Genomic DNA, 18,620 nt, shown 5'->3' on the forward strand with positions numbered 1-18,620 from the left:
ACCTAGTGTGTATGAGGCCTGGATTTGACCCCCGGCATTGTAAAAAGTAAAATTTAAAATAAAAAGGTCTACACACACACACACACACACACACACACACACAGTAAATGGGAGGGGGCAGGACTAAGACACACTAAACAGACATGAAAGAATCAGCACCCTCCAGTGGCCTCCTGTATCATCTCTATTCTCATTTGAAACCTGTACTTACCTTACTAAAAGTCAAATTCTGGTTTGCCCAGAATTGCTGATTCCATTCCTGCGTTTCTTGTCTTAATTCTCTAAGCTTTTGTTCCAACGGTGATTCGTTTTCAGGGACGTAAAAGTGAACAGGTCGAAGGTTTGAATATTTATCTGGGGGTCCTATCCAGTCATGGCAAGATTTTCTTGGAGGGCAGAATCTTGACACCTTGAAAGAATGCATGGCATTACACACAATCAGACAAACCCAAGACATGATGAAATCAGCAACCCATATTTACTAAACTCCCTCCCTGGTTTTCTTGTTTTAAAACCACAGTATGCCCAGAGAATTTCCAAATTTATTTATTTATTTACATACTAAGAATTGAACCCAGGGGTGCTTTACCACTGAGCTACATCCCCAGTCCTTTTTATTTTTTATTTTGAGACAAGGTCTTTCTAACTTGTCTAGGCTGGCCTTGAAATTGAGATCTTCCTGCCTCAGCCTCTGGAATAGTTTAGACTATGGACGTGCGTGATCAACCTGATGGAAGTTAAATAACTAAAATGAATAATAACATCATTACACCATGTTCAGCATATGGTGCTGGAATAATTCTGCTTCCGGTGCAAAAAAGGAAGAGGGAGAAGTGGAGGAATGGGAAGAGAAGAATCTTATACAACCTGTACCTTGCCCCATATACAAAAATTAACTCAAGTCCCAGGCATGGTGGTGCACACCTATAATCTCAGCAATTTGGGCTACTAAAGCAGTAGGACTGCAAGTTCAAGGTCAGCCTCAGCAACTTAATGAGACCCTGTCTCAAAATATAATTTAAAAATGACTGGGGATGTAGCTCAGAGGCAGAATACTCCCAAGTTCAGTCTCCAGTACCACAAAAAAAGAAAGAGGACTGAGACTGTAGCTCAGTGGGAAAGTGCTTGTTTCGCATGTATGAGGCACTAAGTTCAATCCTCAGCACCACTGTGTGTTCATCTACAACTAAGTAAATATTAAAAAAATATATAAAAAAAAGAAAGAAAAAAGTTAACTCATAGACTTAGATGTAAAATCTAAAATTATAAGAGCTTCTAAAAGAAATCATAGGAAAAAAATTTTGCAATCTTAGATTAGGCAAAGACTTCTTAGATATACCAAAAACACAATCCATAAAACAAAAATTGGACTTCATTATATTAAGACATTTTGTTTTTCTGGGGTTGGGGTTGTGGCTCAGTGGTAGAGTGCTCGCATAGCATGTGTGAGGCATTGGGTTCAGGCCTCAGTACCACATATAGATACATAAATAATGTTATTGTGTCCATCTACAACTACAAATTTTTTTAAAAAGATATTTTGCATTTCTAAAAACACTGTGTAGAAAATGAGAAGATAAGCCATAAACTGGATGAAAACATATGCACATCTGAAATAGGGATTGTCCCCAGAATACCTAAATATCTCTCAAAACTCAGTAAGAAAAAAAGAATCCAGGCTGGGGTTGTGACAGAGCACTCGCCTAGCACATGAGAGGCACTGGGTTTTATCCTCAGCACCACATAAAAATAAGTAAATAAAATAAAGGCATTGTGTCCAACTACAAAAAAAGAATATTAAAAAAAAATGAAAAAAAGAACCCAACTTTAAAGTGGGCAAAATATTTGAGTAAAGGTGGGCTTGGTGGTACACACCTATAATTCCAGCTACTCAGGAGGTGAGGCAGGGGCATCACAAATTTGAGGCCAGCCTGGGCAACTGAGTGAGACCCTCTCTCAAAATAAAAATGGTGGGGGCTATGCTATAGCTCAGAGGTAGAACACTCCTGGATCCAATCCCTAGTACTGAAAAAAAAAAAGTTTTTTTGAACAATTATTTCACCAAAGAAGATATGGAGGTGACAAACACATACAAATAAGCTCAGGGCTGGGGATGTGGCTCAAGCCGCAGCGCGCTCGCCTGGCATGCATGCGGCCCGGGTTCGATCCTCAGCACCACATACAAAGATGTTGTGTCCGCCGAAAACTAAAAAATAAATATTAAAAATTCTCTCTCTCTCAAAAAAAGAAATAAGCTCAATATCATTACTCATTAAGGAAATACAGACCAAAACCAAAATGCCATACCCTGTATCTATCAGAATAGTTAAAACAAAACAACTGTGATACCAGTATCATCAAGGACTAGAAACAATTCAGCTCCCATCCCATGCTATTCGGTACGCAAAATGACAACCCCTTTTGAAACAAGGCCAGCACAAAGACAGACATACATAACATGCAACCCCATACTCCACTTCCAGGTGTTCACCCAAGGAATGGATACACACATGTTCATACAAAACCTTCATGCAACTGTTGGAAGAGGCTGTGTTTATAACGACCAGAATCTGGAAACAGCATAAACACCCTTCCCCTAGTGAAGAGAAAAGCCAGTACAGTGGGTCCACACAGGAGCCACCACTCAACATGCCACAGGATGAATCGCAAACACAGCATACTAACCGAAGAAGCCACTCTACTATCCTGTTGATGTTGTTTTGGAACAGACAGGTGCTGGTGGCAGGAGAGGAGGGGCAACAAGGAGTGTGGGTGATGACAACCTTCTGCATCTTGACACAAATGCATGCCACTGGTCTCCAACAATGTGACTTCCACCTCCAACAGAGCACTCCGAGCCCTTCCTCCATGAACAACTAAACTCTACTCAGCAACAAGAGTGACCCACTGGGGCATACAACAGGGATGTACTGCACAACACAGACACACATTGTGTGATTCCACTTGTACAACATTAGGAATTTTCTGTGAAGATAACTGAATAAATCAAAACTTTTTTCAAAAGTCAGTGAACCATACACTAAAAATGAGTGTATTCATTTTATTATATATAATCAGACCTCAATAAAGTTTAAAAAAAAAGTTGAGGAGTGGGTACTGGGGATTAAACCCAGAGGGGCTTAAACACTGAACCACATCCCAGCCCTATTTGTATTTGAGACAGGGTATCACTAAGTTGTTTAGGGCCTCCTCTAGGTTGCTGAGTCTTGAACTTGAGATCCTCCTGCCTCAGCCTCCCCAGTCGCTGGGAATACAGGCATGTGCCACTGTGCCCGTCTATAAAGTAAATTTTTTAAATGGGAAAATTTAGCTGGGCATGGTATGCACCTGTAACCCCAGTGCCTCCTAAGGATGAAGTAAGAGAATATCAAGTTCAAGGCCAACCTGGATGATATGGCAAGACCTTACCTCAAAATAAAAAGGGCTGGGGGTATGGCTCAGTGGCAGACCACCCCTGGGTTCATTCCTCAGTAACAAACAAAACAATTATATTTTCAACCCAGCTACGCACCATATTCTATTGCTGGGACTAACAATGCGCTGCAGGACACAGCCCCACCCGCACCCCAACAGCGGACCCTACCGACAGCTCACCCTACTGACAGCTCCCCGTGCACACAGCGCCCCCTGCCGAAGGATCCCCGTGCCCACAGCAACGACACCTTGGAGAGGCTGAAAAAGAGTTTACCCACAGAAAGGAATTCACAGAGGGGGCCAGAATAATAACACTAGCCCGCATAAGAGGATTGAACAGTAAAATATTAGAGGCTCCAGCTGGGACACAAGCAAGAAGGATCTGACTATGTCTCTCTATATGGGGAAGTTGTAGTGCAAGATTAAAACAGATGCAGTCACTGGACAATCAAGAGGATTTGGATTTGTCCTTTTCAAATGCTAATGTTGATAAGGTCTTGGAATTAAAATCTGGAGAGCAAATTGATAGTCCTCAAAAGGACAAAGCTTTAAAAGGAAACAAACGCCCTAGCAGGCTTTTGTGGATCCAGACACTTCTGAAGAACAAAAAGAATATTTTGGAGCCTTTGGAGAGACTGAAAACATTGAACTTCCTGTGGATATAAGAACAAATGGAAAAGAGGATTTTGCTTTGACACATTTACAGATGAAGACCAGAAAAGAAAATGTGTGAAAGCAGATATCAAACTGGTTGTGGGAACTGTGAAATTAAGTTGAGTTCCACAAACTACTTCATTAATTTTATTTTATTTTTTTTAGAATTTATTTATTTATTTATTTATTTTAGTTCTCGGCGGACACATCATCTTTGTTTGTATGTGGTGCTGAGGATGGAACCCGGGGGGCATGCATGCCAGGCGAGCGCGCTACCGCTTGAGCCACATCCCCAGCCCCTACTTCATTAATTTTAAAACTGGGATGCAGCTCAATGGGTTTGATCCCCAGCATTGAAAAAAAAAAAAAGTTTCTGGAATCAAAAAATATATTTTAAAAAAAGGCTTCTGGACTTCCCCAAAGCCTCTGCAGTTATAGTATGTAGATACTGGCAGAGACAGGAGTCCCAACAGACAGGCAAGCCAGCACCCCACTATGTGCTGTCACCAAGTGCCCTCCCCTCCAGAGGACTGTTCCCCCATCTTCCCACTACTTCCCTCTCCTCCTCCTCCTGTCAGGAAGGGCCTTTCCAGGCTGCCTGCGGTAACAAAGCAAGCAGTGCTTTGTCACATCTGTCTACTGCTTCTTACTTTTCCAGTCAGTCTCCATTTTTTTCCATTGTACTTTGAGAGATTTTGACTTCAAGCATGGCAGGCTCTTTCTCCATTTTTCCCCATAAATAAATACATCTCTTTGTTCACCAGGCAGCTGCTATTAGGGAGGCAAGAGGCTTTTGTAAAAGGCTGACTCCCTGGTAGCAAAGATAATGACTGTAATTTACAGCTGGCACAGTATAAGCCACAATGCCAGGTCTTGGAACTTGGGCAGGAGGGCTGTGTGTGGGCAGGACAGGCTCCCTGTGGGTGGGCCCCTGGGAGGCATGCTAGAACCTGACCTTCAGGGACAGGCAGCCTTACAATCCTGCCCCTTTGGGGGAGGCGGAACCTACATGTCCTCGCCTGTCAAGCTGAATTTCATCCCTGGGAGGGAGGGGAAACTAAGCTTCCAGTTGTTGGAATCATTTTTTTAAAAAATATTTATTTTTTAGTTGTAGTTGGACACAATACCTTTATTTTATTTATTTATTTTTATGTGGTGCTAAGGATTGAACTCAGGGCCTTGCACATGCTAGGTAAGCACTCTCCCGCTGAGCCACAACCCCAGCCCATGTTGGAATCATTTTGATTTTTTACCAGTGACCTGCTGGGCTGGACAACCCCAAGACATTGCCCTCCCACCCACACACACTGGGTATGGGCTTCCCCAGACCCACCTCTGTGCCCCAGCCTGGCTCTCCACCAAGGAGCACTCCCACCCAGGGATCTCTCCCTCTACCAGCCAGGGTTCGGAGCAGGAGGTAGTGAGTTTTCAGAGAGGAAGAAATGACTCAGGACCAGCAGGTACCCTGGCTTACATGACAATAAAGAAAGTGCCAGAAAATAGCAAAGAGGGAAGTTTAGAAAAAGCATATTCTTGTAGGCCATCTAGGGAGTGAGAGGCGCATTTTGAGGGTTACCAGATTTTCTTTTACGTGAAACTTGGTTGGGGTGGGGGGTACAGTATGGAATGGCACATAGGGATGTTATCTAAGTCTGATCTCACAATGGTTTATGGTCATTCTCAGGATCCTTAAGCTGATGTGGTCTTCACTATCTGATGAGTAGATAACACAGGAAAACTCCCTAAATTACGATTTCTTAAACTATCATCTCTTGCCGGGCACTGTGATGCACACCTGTAATCCCAGCAGCTAGGGAGGCTGAGGGAGAAGGATCACAAGTTCAAAGCCAGCCTCAGCAAAAGCAAGGCTGCTAAGCCTTCAGTGAGACCCTGTCTTTAAATAAAATACAAAATAGGGCTGAGGATGTGGCTCAGTGGTTGAGTGCCCTTTGATTCAATCCATGGTACCCCTTCCCCAAAAACATGTCATCTCTTTTTGCTTAATCTATTTATTGAAAGGTTGATTAACAGTACACAGGTAAATTTACAGATTTCTCAGGAACTTGGGAGAAACAGGTCTGGAAAAGCATGTGGAACTCCTGAATTAAAATCATATTACCTTCTTCTTCCTTTATGTCTCCCATCTGTTTATTTCCTCTACCCTACCTCACTTCTTGCCCTATCATTCCAGACTCCTCTGAGACAGAAACTCAAAGCTTTTCCCTCAGTGGGGGTGATGGTCCTCAGTTCCCTATTCTAGGGAAAAAAATCAGCAAACCAAATTTAGCAATTCATAATTGCAAAGGAAAGCCACCTAGGCCAGAGGAACACCTCCCTTCTTCATGGCAACGACCCTATACAACAGGAGCATGTCCTCTCTGGTGATACTCTGTTCACTGTTTTTATTACCTTTAAGGACCTACTCAACAGTCTCTTTCCCACCCGCTCTGGATCCAAGTCCTAGTTAAAGGCCCACACCCCAGAGCTGTTCAATGACTTCATTCCATCAATTCCTGTGGGCTTGCCCAAATCCCACTCCTCTCAGAGCCGGGTCAAGGCTAGAGGCCCAGTCTCAGTTGCAGACATAGTGAGCTCCCAATGCATCCTCAGAGTTGTAGTACCTGGCAAAGGCTCAGTTGCAGTACCTGGCACCACAACAAAGGCTCAGATATCTTTAGCGTGTGCCAGCCTGCTTTTCCCTCCTGCCATCTATGGGTGGGGTGGAGGGCAGCAGGATGACAGTCCTGCCTGCACAGCCAATTGTGAGATACCATGCACTTATTTTTTGACTATACCCCTGAACCTCAAGAACAACTTGTGCAGGAAACACCAGCTACCATTGGACAAGTGTCTCCTATGAAGTTTTAGCCACAGACTACAGATGTGGTTTTCAGAAGTGCAGAAAAGGCTTCCTCAGATTTTTTTTTAATATTTTGTTGATGAACCTTTATTTATTTGTATGTGGTGCTGAGAATTGAACCCAGTGCCTCACACATACTAGGCAAGCGCTCTGCCACTTAGCCAAAACCCCAATCCCCTTCCTCAGATTTCTTAAGTCAGTGTGCAAAGCTTCACCCTTACCTGCCAATTTAGTAATTCTAAACCGCCATCCAAAATCAAGAGGCTAAAAATGGCCCATTCTTATAAAAGCTCAAGCCCAAAGGGCTCCAGAAGGTTTCACAAGTCACAGAAGAGCTGAAACCTTAGTGAACAACTCCTGGGACAGGAAGAAAGCACAGGCTGCAGCTCATTTTGAAGCTAACAGTGAATTTGATAGCAAAAGTTGGGGGATACACCAGAAAGGAAAAGTAAAGGCAGTGTCACTTATGAATTACAGATGGTAGACAAATCAGCAAACCAAACCCAGCAATACATAAAAAGGAGGATCTATCAGACCCAAGTAGGGTTTATCCTGGAGGGAAATACCAGTTTAACATCAGAAAATCACCTGCTCCTGAAGGTGCTGGGGATGGAACCCAGAGCCTCACACATACTAGGCAAGTGCTCTACAGCTGGGCAGCCCTATTTATGTGTTTTAACATATCTTCAATGTCCCAAAAGTTAAACAACAACAACAACAACAACAACAAAATACTGTAATAAATCAATGTATTCCTCCCCATGAACAAAAATAAAGGGTATACAATATAATTAATTCAATGAATGAAGAAATAATATTTGATCCCATCAGAACACTGGACCAGGAGTGTGAAAACCTATGTTTTAGTCCTGCCTATAAATAAAATACAAAATAGGGCTGGGGATGTGGCTCAGTGGTTGAGTGCCCTTTGATTCAATCCATGGTACCCCTTCCCCCCAAAAAATGTCATCTCTCTTTGTTTAATCTATTTATTGGGAGGTTGATTAACAGTACTTTTTATGATGCTTATACTGCTGTGTGATACCAGACAAGTCACTTTACTCCTCTGAGCCTCAATTTCTTCTTCTATAAAATAAAAGGGCTGGGCTGGGGTTGTGGTTCCACAGTAGGTAGGGCACTTGCCTAGCATTGCGAGGCCCTGGGTTGAATCCTTAGCACCACATGAAAATAAATAAAACTTTCTGATGTTAAACTGGTGTGTTCAACTACAACTAAAAAAAAAAAAAAAAAAAAAAAACAACAATAGGGCTGAGAATGCAGCTCAGTGGTACAGGGTTTGCTTCATGAGGTTCAATTTCCAGTACCATAAAACATCAATAGGCATGGTAGTATGCACCTGTATTCCCAGCTACTCAGGATTCTGAGATGGGAAAATCACTTGAGCCCAGGAGTTCGAGACCAGCCTGGGCAACATAGTCAGACCCTATCTCTTAATTTAAAAAAAAAATAATAAAAATACGGAGCAGGAGGTAGTGAGTTTCCAGAGAGAGGAAGAATTGACTCAGGACCAGCAGGAACCCTGGCTTACATGACAATAAAGAAGGTGCCAGAAAACGGCAAAGAGGGAAGTTTAGTTATGAACTACATGCTTCTTACAGTCCTACCCCACTTTTATTTTCTCTATTACTAAAAAAGTCTTTAAACATCAGAATATCCATACCTGTAGGGGGCTGGGGATATAGCTAAGTTGGCAAAGTGCTTGCCTCTCATGCACAAGGCCCTGGGTTCAATCACCAGCACCTCACATACACACACACACACACACACACACACACACAAAAAAATCCATTTCTGTAGTAGTTTATCCTGAGTTCCATTTCCTTCCTATGATGCTTATTCTGAATTGGCATGTAGGGGTTTGAAAAACATTCTCCTTAATGAAAACATGAGCAAATTTGTGAGACTGTGGTTCCATTACTGTTGTTTATAAATACTGCCTCCCCATGCTAAAGGACTATTTCTTTGTTCATTTTCAACCAAAAATTACTAGAAGAACATTTTAAATTACCCTCCTCATATAGGATACACACATTCTCTACATACAGGCCTATGGCCTGAAGACATCAATCTGCTTTATTGAGCCTGAATTTCCACATCTATAAAATGGGGATGATAAAAACACCTACTTCATAAAACTGTGGGTATTAAAACAGAGCATGAAAACACTCGGTCGAGTATTGGGCTGTGGCTATGGCTCAGTGGTAGAGCACTCTCCTGGCATGTGTGAGGCACTGGGTTCCATCCTCAGCACCACATAAAAATGAAATAAAGGTATTGTGCCCATCTACAACTAAAAAAAAATTTTAAAAAAAAGAACTATAAGCAGTTGATGCACATAATGAAACCAGTGGTGCTCAAACTTGCACCACTGAAAAGACTCATCCTCGAGAACGCTGATAAGCAGGCCACACTCCAGAACAATCATCTCGGAATCTTCTGGGAGTGGGCCCTAGTACTCCCCCCCCATACTAGAATGCTCTACCAATGTGCCACATCCCCATCCTTTTTTTAAATTTTGAGACAGGATTTCATTAAGTTGCCCAGAGGGCCTTGAAGTCATGATACTTGAGCCTAGTGGCTCTGATCACAGGTGTGTGCCATCATATCAAGCCCCAATACTACAATATTACTTTTTTTTAGTACTAGAGTTGGAACTCAGAGCCTCAAGCATGCCAGGAAAGCGCTCTAATACCAAGCCACCTCCCCAGGCCTAAGTACTTACTTTTGGGTACTGGAAATTAAACCCAGGGGCACTTGACTTTGAACATGCAATCCTCCTGCCTCAGCCTCCCGAGTCTCTGGGATTGCAGGCTGCACCACCTGCCCAGCAGCCCTGAGTACTTCTTAAAGTCTTCCAGATTAATTTTAATGTGCAGACAAGTTTAAGAACTACTACATAGATACTACATGGATAAAAGTATAAGCAGGCACAGAGTAAATAAAGAACACTTTATTTAAGAGCTGTTTTTAAGTTGGGTTTGAAAGGAAGAGTGGTGCCTAATCCTTAAGATCTATAGTCTTTTTAAACTGGTACCTAAGCCAGGCACAGTGGCATACACTTGTAATCCCATTTGTTCGACAGGCTGAGGCAGCGGGATCACAAGTTCAAAGCCAGCCTCAGCAAATTAGAGAGGCCCTAGGCTCTAGGGCTCTAAGCAACTTCTAGAGATCCTGTCTCAAATCTAAGAAGGGCAGGGGATGTGGCTTGGTGTTTAAGTACCCCTGGGTTCAATCCCTACTATCAAAAAAAGAAACTGGGGGCTGGGGATGTGGCTCAAGCCATAGCGCGCTCTCCCGGCATGCATACGCTAGCCTGGCATGCGTGCGGCCCCCGTTGGATCCTCAGCACCACATACAAACAAAGATGTTGTGTCCACCGAAAAACTGAAAAATAAATATTAAAAATTCTCTCTTTCTAAAAAAAAAAAAAAAAAAGAAAGAAAGAAAGAAACTGGTGTCCAGAGATCAGAGATGGGAGTAAATTATGTAGGAACTGAAAGCCGGTCTCCTTTACTGCAGTGGAGGGCAAAGAATTAAAAACCATGCAGAGTAAGCTAGACATAGGGATTAAAACATAAGCAACCTGTTACTTTCAAGATTTGATACTTATACTCAAAGTATCTAAGACAACAATCTCTCTGCACTGCAGAAATTTAATTACTCAGAAAGCAACAAAGCTGGTAACACAGAGGAAATACAAACTGCCCTGAGGCAAAAACTGTTCCCTTAAGTGTCGTCCAACATAATGGAGCATTTAGATCCTAAATAAACAAGGCTCCAGTCTTCAGCGTAGAACCAGGCAAGTTCTGACTCAGCCAGACGCCCCCCAGCCAGCGTCATCATGATCCCTCACCTTCCACAGAACAGGCAGTCCAACAGGTGAGCAGCACATCCGACTACCAGAGAACCAGACCCTGGTAAGACCTATTTTACTTTAAAAGGGGCATTCTGATCATGCAGAAATCCTTGTTAGGGTGCTGTTCTCTTTCTGTTTGTTTAAACTGGGGAATGAACCCGGGGGCGCTTTACCACTGCGCTACACACCCAGCCCTTTTAAACATTTTTCATTTTGAGACAGGGCCTCGCTAAATTGCAAGGCTGGCCTGGAAATGGTCCTCCGGCCGCGGCCTCCGGAACTCCTGGGATTATGGGGCGCCAAGTGCCGGCCAGGGTGCTGTTTTTTCCAGCACTGGTTCACCACAGACACCAGGGAAACCTTCACCTTGGGCAGGTTCTTGGCTGAATCCACTGCGCCCTCCCAGCGCGCGCTCCGGCTGCTGGGGCACCCGGCCGCGCCACGGCGCAGGGGCTGGGTGGGTTCTGCCTCCTGAGGACGGCCGACTTTGGACGCGGTCGGGGGAACGGAGCCAGAGGCCCGGGCGGGGCCGGGGTGCGTGGCCCTGGCGATCGAGGTTCCACTGCAGACGGGGCGGAACTTCAAGGCGTGCTAAGAGTCCGCCCATTTACCAGGCGGACACGTTTTGCAACCCTTAAATGGCTTTTTGTCCTTCCTTAGTTACTGTTTGGCCACGCCTTCCGGACTCCCTGGCCGCGGGTGACCGAGCTGCAGGAGCCCCGCCTAGTTCGCTGCGCACCGGGCTCCTGCAGGCCGGCTCCCGCTAAGGGGCGCTCCTCACAAACGCTGCGGGTTCAGGCCCGGGGCCCTCGGGCGGCGCCGTTCGCGCCCCCGCCCCGCTTACCCGGCTCGGTGCCACGTCCCCGCGCTCGGCGCCGCGATCCGGGGCAAGCCGCCAGCCGTGGCCCGCAAAAGCGCGGCAGAGAGGGGGACCCAAGGCCCTCACAGCGCGTCGCGCGGCCGCCATGGTGCGTGCCTGCCGGCTCCCGCGCAGCACGACAGAGTCGCGACGGCGCGCGGGGCTGCCTTACGGCAGGTCAGCCGAGCTCTAGGTAGGGAGCGGCGCGGCCGACTATGCGCACGCCCCGCGGACAGACCCGAACCCGCTGCGAGGGTGGTGCAGCTTGAGGGGCGGTGCCACGGGCTTTCCTCTGGTTGAGTGCTGCTCTGCCGGGGGAGGGGCGGGCCGCGGCGGCGCTGCGGAAGTGGAGGCGACGGAGCGCTATGGCGCCGGCGGCACAGGTGAGCGCCGTACGGCGACGCGCGGGCCTCCCGCGCTGCGCCTATTGTGAGGTCAGGCAGCGGGCGGCGGGCCCGGCCGAGACGCGGGGAGCGGCCGCCGCGGCCAGTAGCTGCCGCCGCCGGCCCCTTCACCGGCCGCCCGGGTCAGACCTAGCCGGGAAGGGCGAGGGGATGCAGCTGGGGGCCGCGCTCCGGCGCCGCTCCCCGTGAAGGGCCGTCTGCCACCTCGCCGCCCGCCGCGGCAGCCAAGACCGCCGCCGCCCAGACCTCGGGGTAAAGCGCGGCGGGGACGGGCGGGGGGGCTGCCCGGGCCCGGCGCCCCCGGGCCGGGCTTCGGTTCCCCGTCCTCCTCGAGTGAGTCGTTTGGCCGAAACCAAGAGCGGGGGAGATGCGCCCGGCCTTTGCGGACTTTTGATGGGCGGCGAGTGGCGGTAGCGCGCAGTGCCGGGTGGGGGAGCGTGGCCGCGGCCCGGAGGACCGCCCGGGAGCCCGCGACGTGCGCTCGGCGTGGCCGCCCCTCGGTGCAGCCCGGCGCTCTGCGGGAGGTGCGTGAGGAGCCCAGGGGAGGGCTGGACACGCGGAAGGGCGCAGGGCTGGGCCTGCTCCTGCCCGGTGACTCCCGAAACGTGTGCAGGCTGGCGGGGTGGGTCCTGTGGGGTTTGGAGGCCCCTGCCGTTTCCCAAAACAGCTTATGATCTGAAGACTTTGTGCTGGTCCTAAGGCGACAGTTGAGTTTATGAAGTCCGAATGCAGCCTCTATGGTTGAAGAAACTCGAAATTCACAGACCCAGAGCCCCAGCTCAGACTGGACTCTGAGTAACTGCTGTTCTTTAAATCGGTGGATAACAAACTCAAGGCCAGCCTTAGCAACTTAAGAGACCCTGTCTCTAAATAAAATACAAAAAAGGGCTGAGGAGGTGACTCAGTGGTTAAGCACCCCTGGGTTCAATCCCTGGTACCAAAACAAAACCACACCAGATATTTTCAGGATAGGGACTTGGTAAGTCATTTCCCCTTCTGTACTTGAGTGTCTATTGGATCGCAGTGACAAGACCTTTTTTTAATTTACAGGCAAGAGCCACCACACCAGGCAACTTAAGTGTGTCCTTTAAAAATGAGAATTGTGGAATGAATTAATATGATTTTCATTTTGCAGAGACTTTGTGCTATAATGTTATTTTTCTTATTATCTTTTAGTGCTTGTGAAACTGAACACAACAAAAGTATGGATATGGGAAACCAACATCCTTCTATTATTAGGCTTCAGGAAATCCAAAAGGAAGTAAAAAGCATAGAACAGCAAGTAATCGGCTTCAGTGGTCTGTCAGATGACAAGAATTATAAGAAACTGGAGAGGATTCTAACAAAACAACTCTTTGAAATAGATTCTGTGGATACAGAAGGAAAAGGAGACATTCAGCAGGCTAGGAAGAGGGCAGCACAGGAGACAGAACGCCTTCTCAAAGAGTTGGAGCAGAATGCAAACCACCCACACCGGATCGAAATACAGAACATCTTTAAGGAAGCCCAAGCCCTTGTAAAAGAGAAGATCGTGCCTTTTTACAGCGGAGGCAACTGTGTGACTGATGAATTTGAGGAAGGCCTCCAGGATATCATTCTGAGGCTGACACATGTTAAAACTGGAGGGAAGATCTCTTTACGGAAAGCAAGGTATCATACTCTAACCAAAATCTGTGCTGTGCAAGAGATTATTGAAGACTGCATGAAAAAGCAGCCTTCCCTGCCGCTTTCTGAGGATGCACATCCTTCTGTCGCCAAAATCAACTCTGTGATGTGCGAAGTGAACAAGGCCAGAGGCACTCTGATTGCACTTCTGATGGGAGTGGACAGTACTGAGACTTGCAGGCACTTATCATGTGTGCTCTCAGGCTTGATTGCTGATCTGGATGCTTTAGATGTGTGTGGGCGTACAGAAATCAGAAATTATCGGAGGGAGGTAGTCGAAGATATCAACAAATTATTGAAGTATTTGGATTTAGAAGAGGAAGCTGATACTACGTATGCATTTGACCTGGGTCAGAACCATTCCATTTTGAAAATAGAAAAGGTCCTCAAGAGGATGAGAGAAATAAAAAATGAACTTCTCCAACCTCAGAGTCCTCCTGAATTGTACCTGAGCTCCAAGACAGAACTGCAGGGTTTGATTGGACAGCTGGATGAGGTGAGTCTTGAAAAAAATCCCTGCATCCGGGAAGCCAGGAGAAGAGCGGTGATTGAAGTGCAAACTCTGATTACGTATGTTGACCTAAAGGAAGCCCTTGAAAAAAGGAAGCTATTTGCTTGTGAGGAGCACCCATCACATAAGGCGGTCTGGAATGTTCTTGGAAACCTGTCGGAGATCCAGGGGGAAGTCCTCTCCTTTGATGGAAATCGATCCGATAAGAACTACATCAGGCTGGAGGAGCTGCTGACCAAGCAGTTGCTGGCCCTGGATGCTGTGGACCCACAGGGAGAAGAGAAGTGTAAGGCTGCCAGGAAACAGGCTGTGAAGCTCGCCCAGAACATCCTCAGCTATCTCGACCTGAAATCTGATGAGTGGGAGTACTAAAATTCCTGAGATCTCACATTGATCTTGCTGGTTTTGCACTTTATATAGACTTCTATGTATTTATAGAGAGCTTTCAGTTCATGGAGCCTACATGTGATTTATACGTGCATATCTCAATCTCAGTATTTATGATTTAAGCAAATTATATTCAGTATCTTTGCTGCTCTTGATGTTGCAAAACAAATGTCATTACAGCACATTAACTTTTCCATTTGGATCATTATCCAAACGATGTGGTGTGTTTTGTTTGGTTTGTGTTTTTTGTGTTTATTTTGTTTTGTGTGTTTTCACTCAGAACATGAAATAGAGGCAGCATTTGTGAGTTTTTAGGTGGGTGGCACAAGCATAGAATGCAGAAATTTCACAATCTAGGAATAGATGGAACCTTACATAATACTAGGGAAATTATGAGAAGGGGGAATTCGTTAAGTGGGAGTAAAGTCATAGCACAAAAGCAGTACAACAATAATTTTTATTATACTAAATGAACCAAAGGGGTTTTTTGTTGTTGTTGTTTTGTTTTGTTTTTTGTTTTTTAATGCAGGATTGGTCCTACCCAGTTTAATGGAGTGGGGTTTTTTATTTGGATTGTCTGTCCTTTCACGAACATTTTTGTTGAAAGAACAGTGTCTCTGCTTTCCTCCGTACCCTGTATTTTAGAGGGAATGGGTCTTATTTTTGTGTGTAGCACAAGGAAATTATGAAAGCCAAAGCCAAAAAACCTTTGGAGGCTGCACCAGAGAAGGGACAAAGCATCATATGGCCTTCAAGTCATTCTGTTTGTAAGATCTGAACTTAAAATTTTCCTTAGTGATTAGAAAGGAGGGGAACATACAAATAAAACTAGTGGGCCTTTAAATAAAAGGCGACCCCCCGCACCTGTAGAGAATGAAACTGGAGTAGTTTACCAACATCAGGTTACACTGAAACTGAGCAGAAGCATCTGTAGAACATGAGACATTTCTTCTGTTGGTTGAGGCTGTAAAGTAGACAGACCTGGTAAACACCCAGTCATCTTGGAACATCAGAGCAGAAACTCGGTAGCCCAGTGGGACCAGTGTGTGTAGCTAGTCAGAGGAAGTTAACTGCTGCTACCAACACACTCAGTGCCATCTGCTCCTGGTGGGACTTAACAGCTGCCCTGGTACCTGCTGGACTCCTTAGCTCATGTTACTGGTGTGGGAATTTCTCTGTTGCCTGAAAGAACCATTAGAATCTGTCAGGCATGAAGTTTTTTTCTTTTGCCAAATGGAATATATATTTCCATAAATACTTTCTGAGGATCCAGTTTTATAGTCACTTGCTAATGTGAGCAAAAGAATTCCCCCCAAATTCTGCAGTGCCTCGACAATGTGGGTCCCAGTCATAACTGACAGACCACTTTTTCTTTAACTAGATGATCCTGTGAGGGCACATCTTTTGAACCCTATGGGGTAACTGTGTAGGGAAATTATCACTTTAAATAGCTAAAGTGTGACAGATAAAAGGAATGACCTTGAATACCTTGAAGGTGATGGAAGCATAGCAGTCATCTTCACTTTGACTCATTAGAAACCCTCCCTTTACCTTTCCTACTGGAAGTGTTCTAGAAGCATTGGAGCCTGGGGTCAAAGGGCAGTGGGGGTCTTCAGGTTGTGAGCTCCACCCGCAGCAGGCCAGCTCCAGGCAGCAGCAGGCTCTCAGTGCAAGCCATTGGAATTCTCATTTAGGCCAAGTTGTTTTAGGATTGCTCTTCTGTATTATAATTTTGGAATGCTCTTAAATCTTGAGTTTTTAGATTATACCCACTGGGAAACCAAGGTTATACTATAATCACTTCAGGCATATCCTTCACTAGGTTCTGCTTAATTTTTAATTTTATTTTAAAGAGTCAAAATGCCAGCCTTTAGAAGGGTCCTATGAAAGCAGATTCCCCATCCCTTGGATGTGTTCTGTAAGGTGCAGAGATGTTTTCTGCCACTGAGCTTGGAGTCTGCCTGAGCACAGGATGCTGACCACCTCCCTGGGCTGGCTGAATCTGTTTCACGTGGGTTCTTTTGGTCATGGAGATGATCATTTGACCTTGTGTGATAGTCAGGCATGGTTTTGTTTTGTGTCACTCTGTTCTAGTTCCTTATACCCAATTATCTTCTATAACAAGCCCTAGCAGATGCCAGACAGCTTCTCTCGTCTCTCTTAAGAGCATGTGTGTTGATGTGGGCTGCTGCATGTCATTTTTAATTTGGACTCATCACATTGTATTGTATTTTTATGATCTTTCATGAAGAGACTATGTACTACCAGTAAAATTTACTCTCCCAAAATGTGTGGCCTTGGGTCTGCATTAAACAGTGTCATCCATGTTCATGCAAAAAACGGCTGGGAATGTTTGCTTTCTTTGCCCAACTCAGTGAGCTTTGCTTTCAGATTATCTTTGTCCAGATAGATTCAAGTCAACCCTATGACAAAGCAGTTACTACAATAAATGTAATGAATGAGTCTACTAAGTGCAGTTCAATGCTTTATTTTGCTAAAATGCCTATATATTTGCTATAGTGGAATTCAATCGCTTTTTCTCGTTTGTTTTATTTTGCAGATTTCTACCTGGTTTTTGAAGGTCTAGGCTTCTGTACATGAAAAATTTTAAGTTTTGCAGCTTTTTGTCTATTGGATATTCTTCCCTTAATAATTGGAGAAACGTTTGCCCATGGTTTTGATGTGTATACAGGTGTGTCTCCCCGTATACTGGTTCCTGTCTTGCCCCTGTTACTGTGTATGACTGTTGTATTGGTATATCTAAAATAGTTCAGTATTATCTTGACATAGACAAATTAGTATTCCCTTAATTATTACTGAAATAAAACAAATCTCTTAGCTTCTCTTGGTGGTGGAGAAAGGATGCGAGTCCAAGGTGTGTTCTGTTCTCTGTTGGCCTCGTGTCCTTGTATATGTCACCTCTGTTGCTCCTGGGGGAGGAATTCTAATGCCTGGGTGGGTGAGGCATGGGGGTAGTAGGTTCTTTCATATAGTTGGTGGCACTGCTGGGCAGAGGTGAGAGTCCCTGGGTGCCCACCTCAACAGCCCAGGAAGTGTGTGTATGGCCGGTGTGGTTCATACTCTGCTCCCCGCTCCCTAACACTGCCCAAATTCTTAGCACAATATGAACTGTATTTGAAGAAAGCATCTCTAGTGTGGTTCTGGAAAGATCCTCTCCCTAAGAAGAGTCTTAAGCTGTGCTTTTAAAGGCACTTACATCAACCCAAGTGGAAGTGTTGGACTCTGGTGCCTGCATGCCTGAACTGAGGACCTTTCAGGTCCCTCTGTGTGGTGGCCTGATTCCCAGGAGCCTTCACTTGAGAGTGTGAACATCCTGTATCCAGCATTTTCCTGCCAGTGCCTCTGTCTCCTTGCCTCAATCTTCCTCCTTGTCCAGACAACAGAGGCAGCCTGTCTGGCCCTGCAATTGCTAAGAGACCAAAACTAAAAAGCAAGTTGCACAAAAGAATGTTGCCCCCACACACACATACACCCCTGTGTGGTGGCAAACAGCACCACCCAGCAGCTCCAGAGGCTGAGGCAGGAGGGGGATCTTGAGTTCAAGGCCAGCATTAGCAATCTAATGTGGCCCTGAGCAACTCAGCAAGGCCCTGTCTCTAAATGAAATAAAAAGGGTTGGGCCCAGTGATTAGTACCCCTGGGTTCAATCCCCAGTAGGGGGTTGGAATTCCTGGTAAGTGCCATGCAGGTGAGTGGAGCAGGGCAGGCTCCTGTCATAGCACCTGCTATGCCTAGTGTGCTGAGATTCCCACAGCATGAGTCATACCCCACAGAAATGGCAGTGTCCTTTGGAGCTGGCTGCTCTGGGTGTTGCAGAAGGGAGTGGGTAAAATTCCAAGAAATCAGTGCTCCCACAGGCTGGTTGGGGATGGCCTAGGAGGGGTCCTGGTGGGCCTGAATCCAGGCCCCCTGGGTGTAGGCTTGAGGTCTCCCTTGTGGTCAGGATG

The 18,620-nt window shown here is 45.8% G+C and overlaps 2 protein-coding genes across 5 annotated transcripts in view; one reads left to right on the forward strand and one right to left on the reverse strand.

The window, feature by feature from the left end:
* Coa8 (cytochrome c oxidase assembly factor 8) overlaps window positions 1–11,847 on the reverse strand; it is a 27,221-nt gene extending 15,374 nt beyond the window's left edge. The window contains exons 1-2 of the mRNA XM_026405500.2: window positions 11,671–11,847; window positions 212–409 (exon numbers count right to left, since the gene is read on the reverse strand). Coding sequence (XP_026261285.1) covers window positions 212–409; window positions 11,671–11,793 — 321 coding nt within the window. The 5' untranslated portion in view covers window positions 11,794–11,847. The remainder of the gene's footprint in view (window positions 1–211; window positions 410–11,670) is intronic.
* On the forward strand, window positions 11,803–17,128 carry Bag5 (BAG cochaperone 5). 4 transcript variants are annotated; one of them, XM_026405499.2, is made up of 2 exons: window positions 11,803–11,878; window positions 13,266–17,128. In XM_026405499.2, the coding sequence occupies exon 2, from the start codon at window positions 13,294–13,296 to the stop codon at window positions 14,635–14,637; it is 1,344 nt and encodes a 447-aa protein (XP_026261284.1). In that variant the 5' UTR covers window positions 11,803–11,878; window positions 13,266–13,293; the 3' UTR covers window positions 14,638–17,128. The 4 variants fall into 4 exon arrangements, with proteins under 4 accessions (XP_026261284.1, XP_026261281.1, XP_026261282.1 ...); XM_026405496.2 differs by lacking the exon at window positions 11,803–11,878 and adding an exon at window positions 11,886–12,068; XM_026405497.2 differs by lacking the exon at window positions 11,803–11,878 and adding an exon at window positions 12,154–12,341.
* Window positions 17,129–18,620: the final 1,492 nt, after the last annotated feature.

The sequence above is a fragment of the Urocitellus parryii genome, chromosome 6 (genome assembly GCF_045843805.1).
Source record: "Urocitellus parryii isolate mUroPar1 chromosome 6, mUroPar1.hap1, whole genome shotgun sequence".
Taxonomy (NCBI): domain Eukaryota; kingdom Metazoa; phylum Chordata; class Mammalia; order Rodentia; family Sciuridae; genus Urocitellus; species Urocitellus parryii.

Excerpts from the sequence above, each read along its gene's own strand:
- Bag5 (XM_026405499.2), top strand. The coding sequence starts at position 13,294 with ATGGATATGGGAAACCAACATCCTTCTATTATTAGGCTTCAGGAAATC.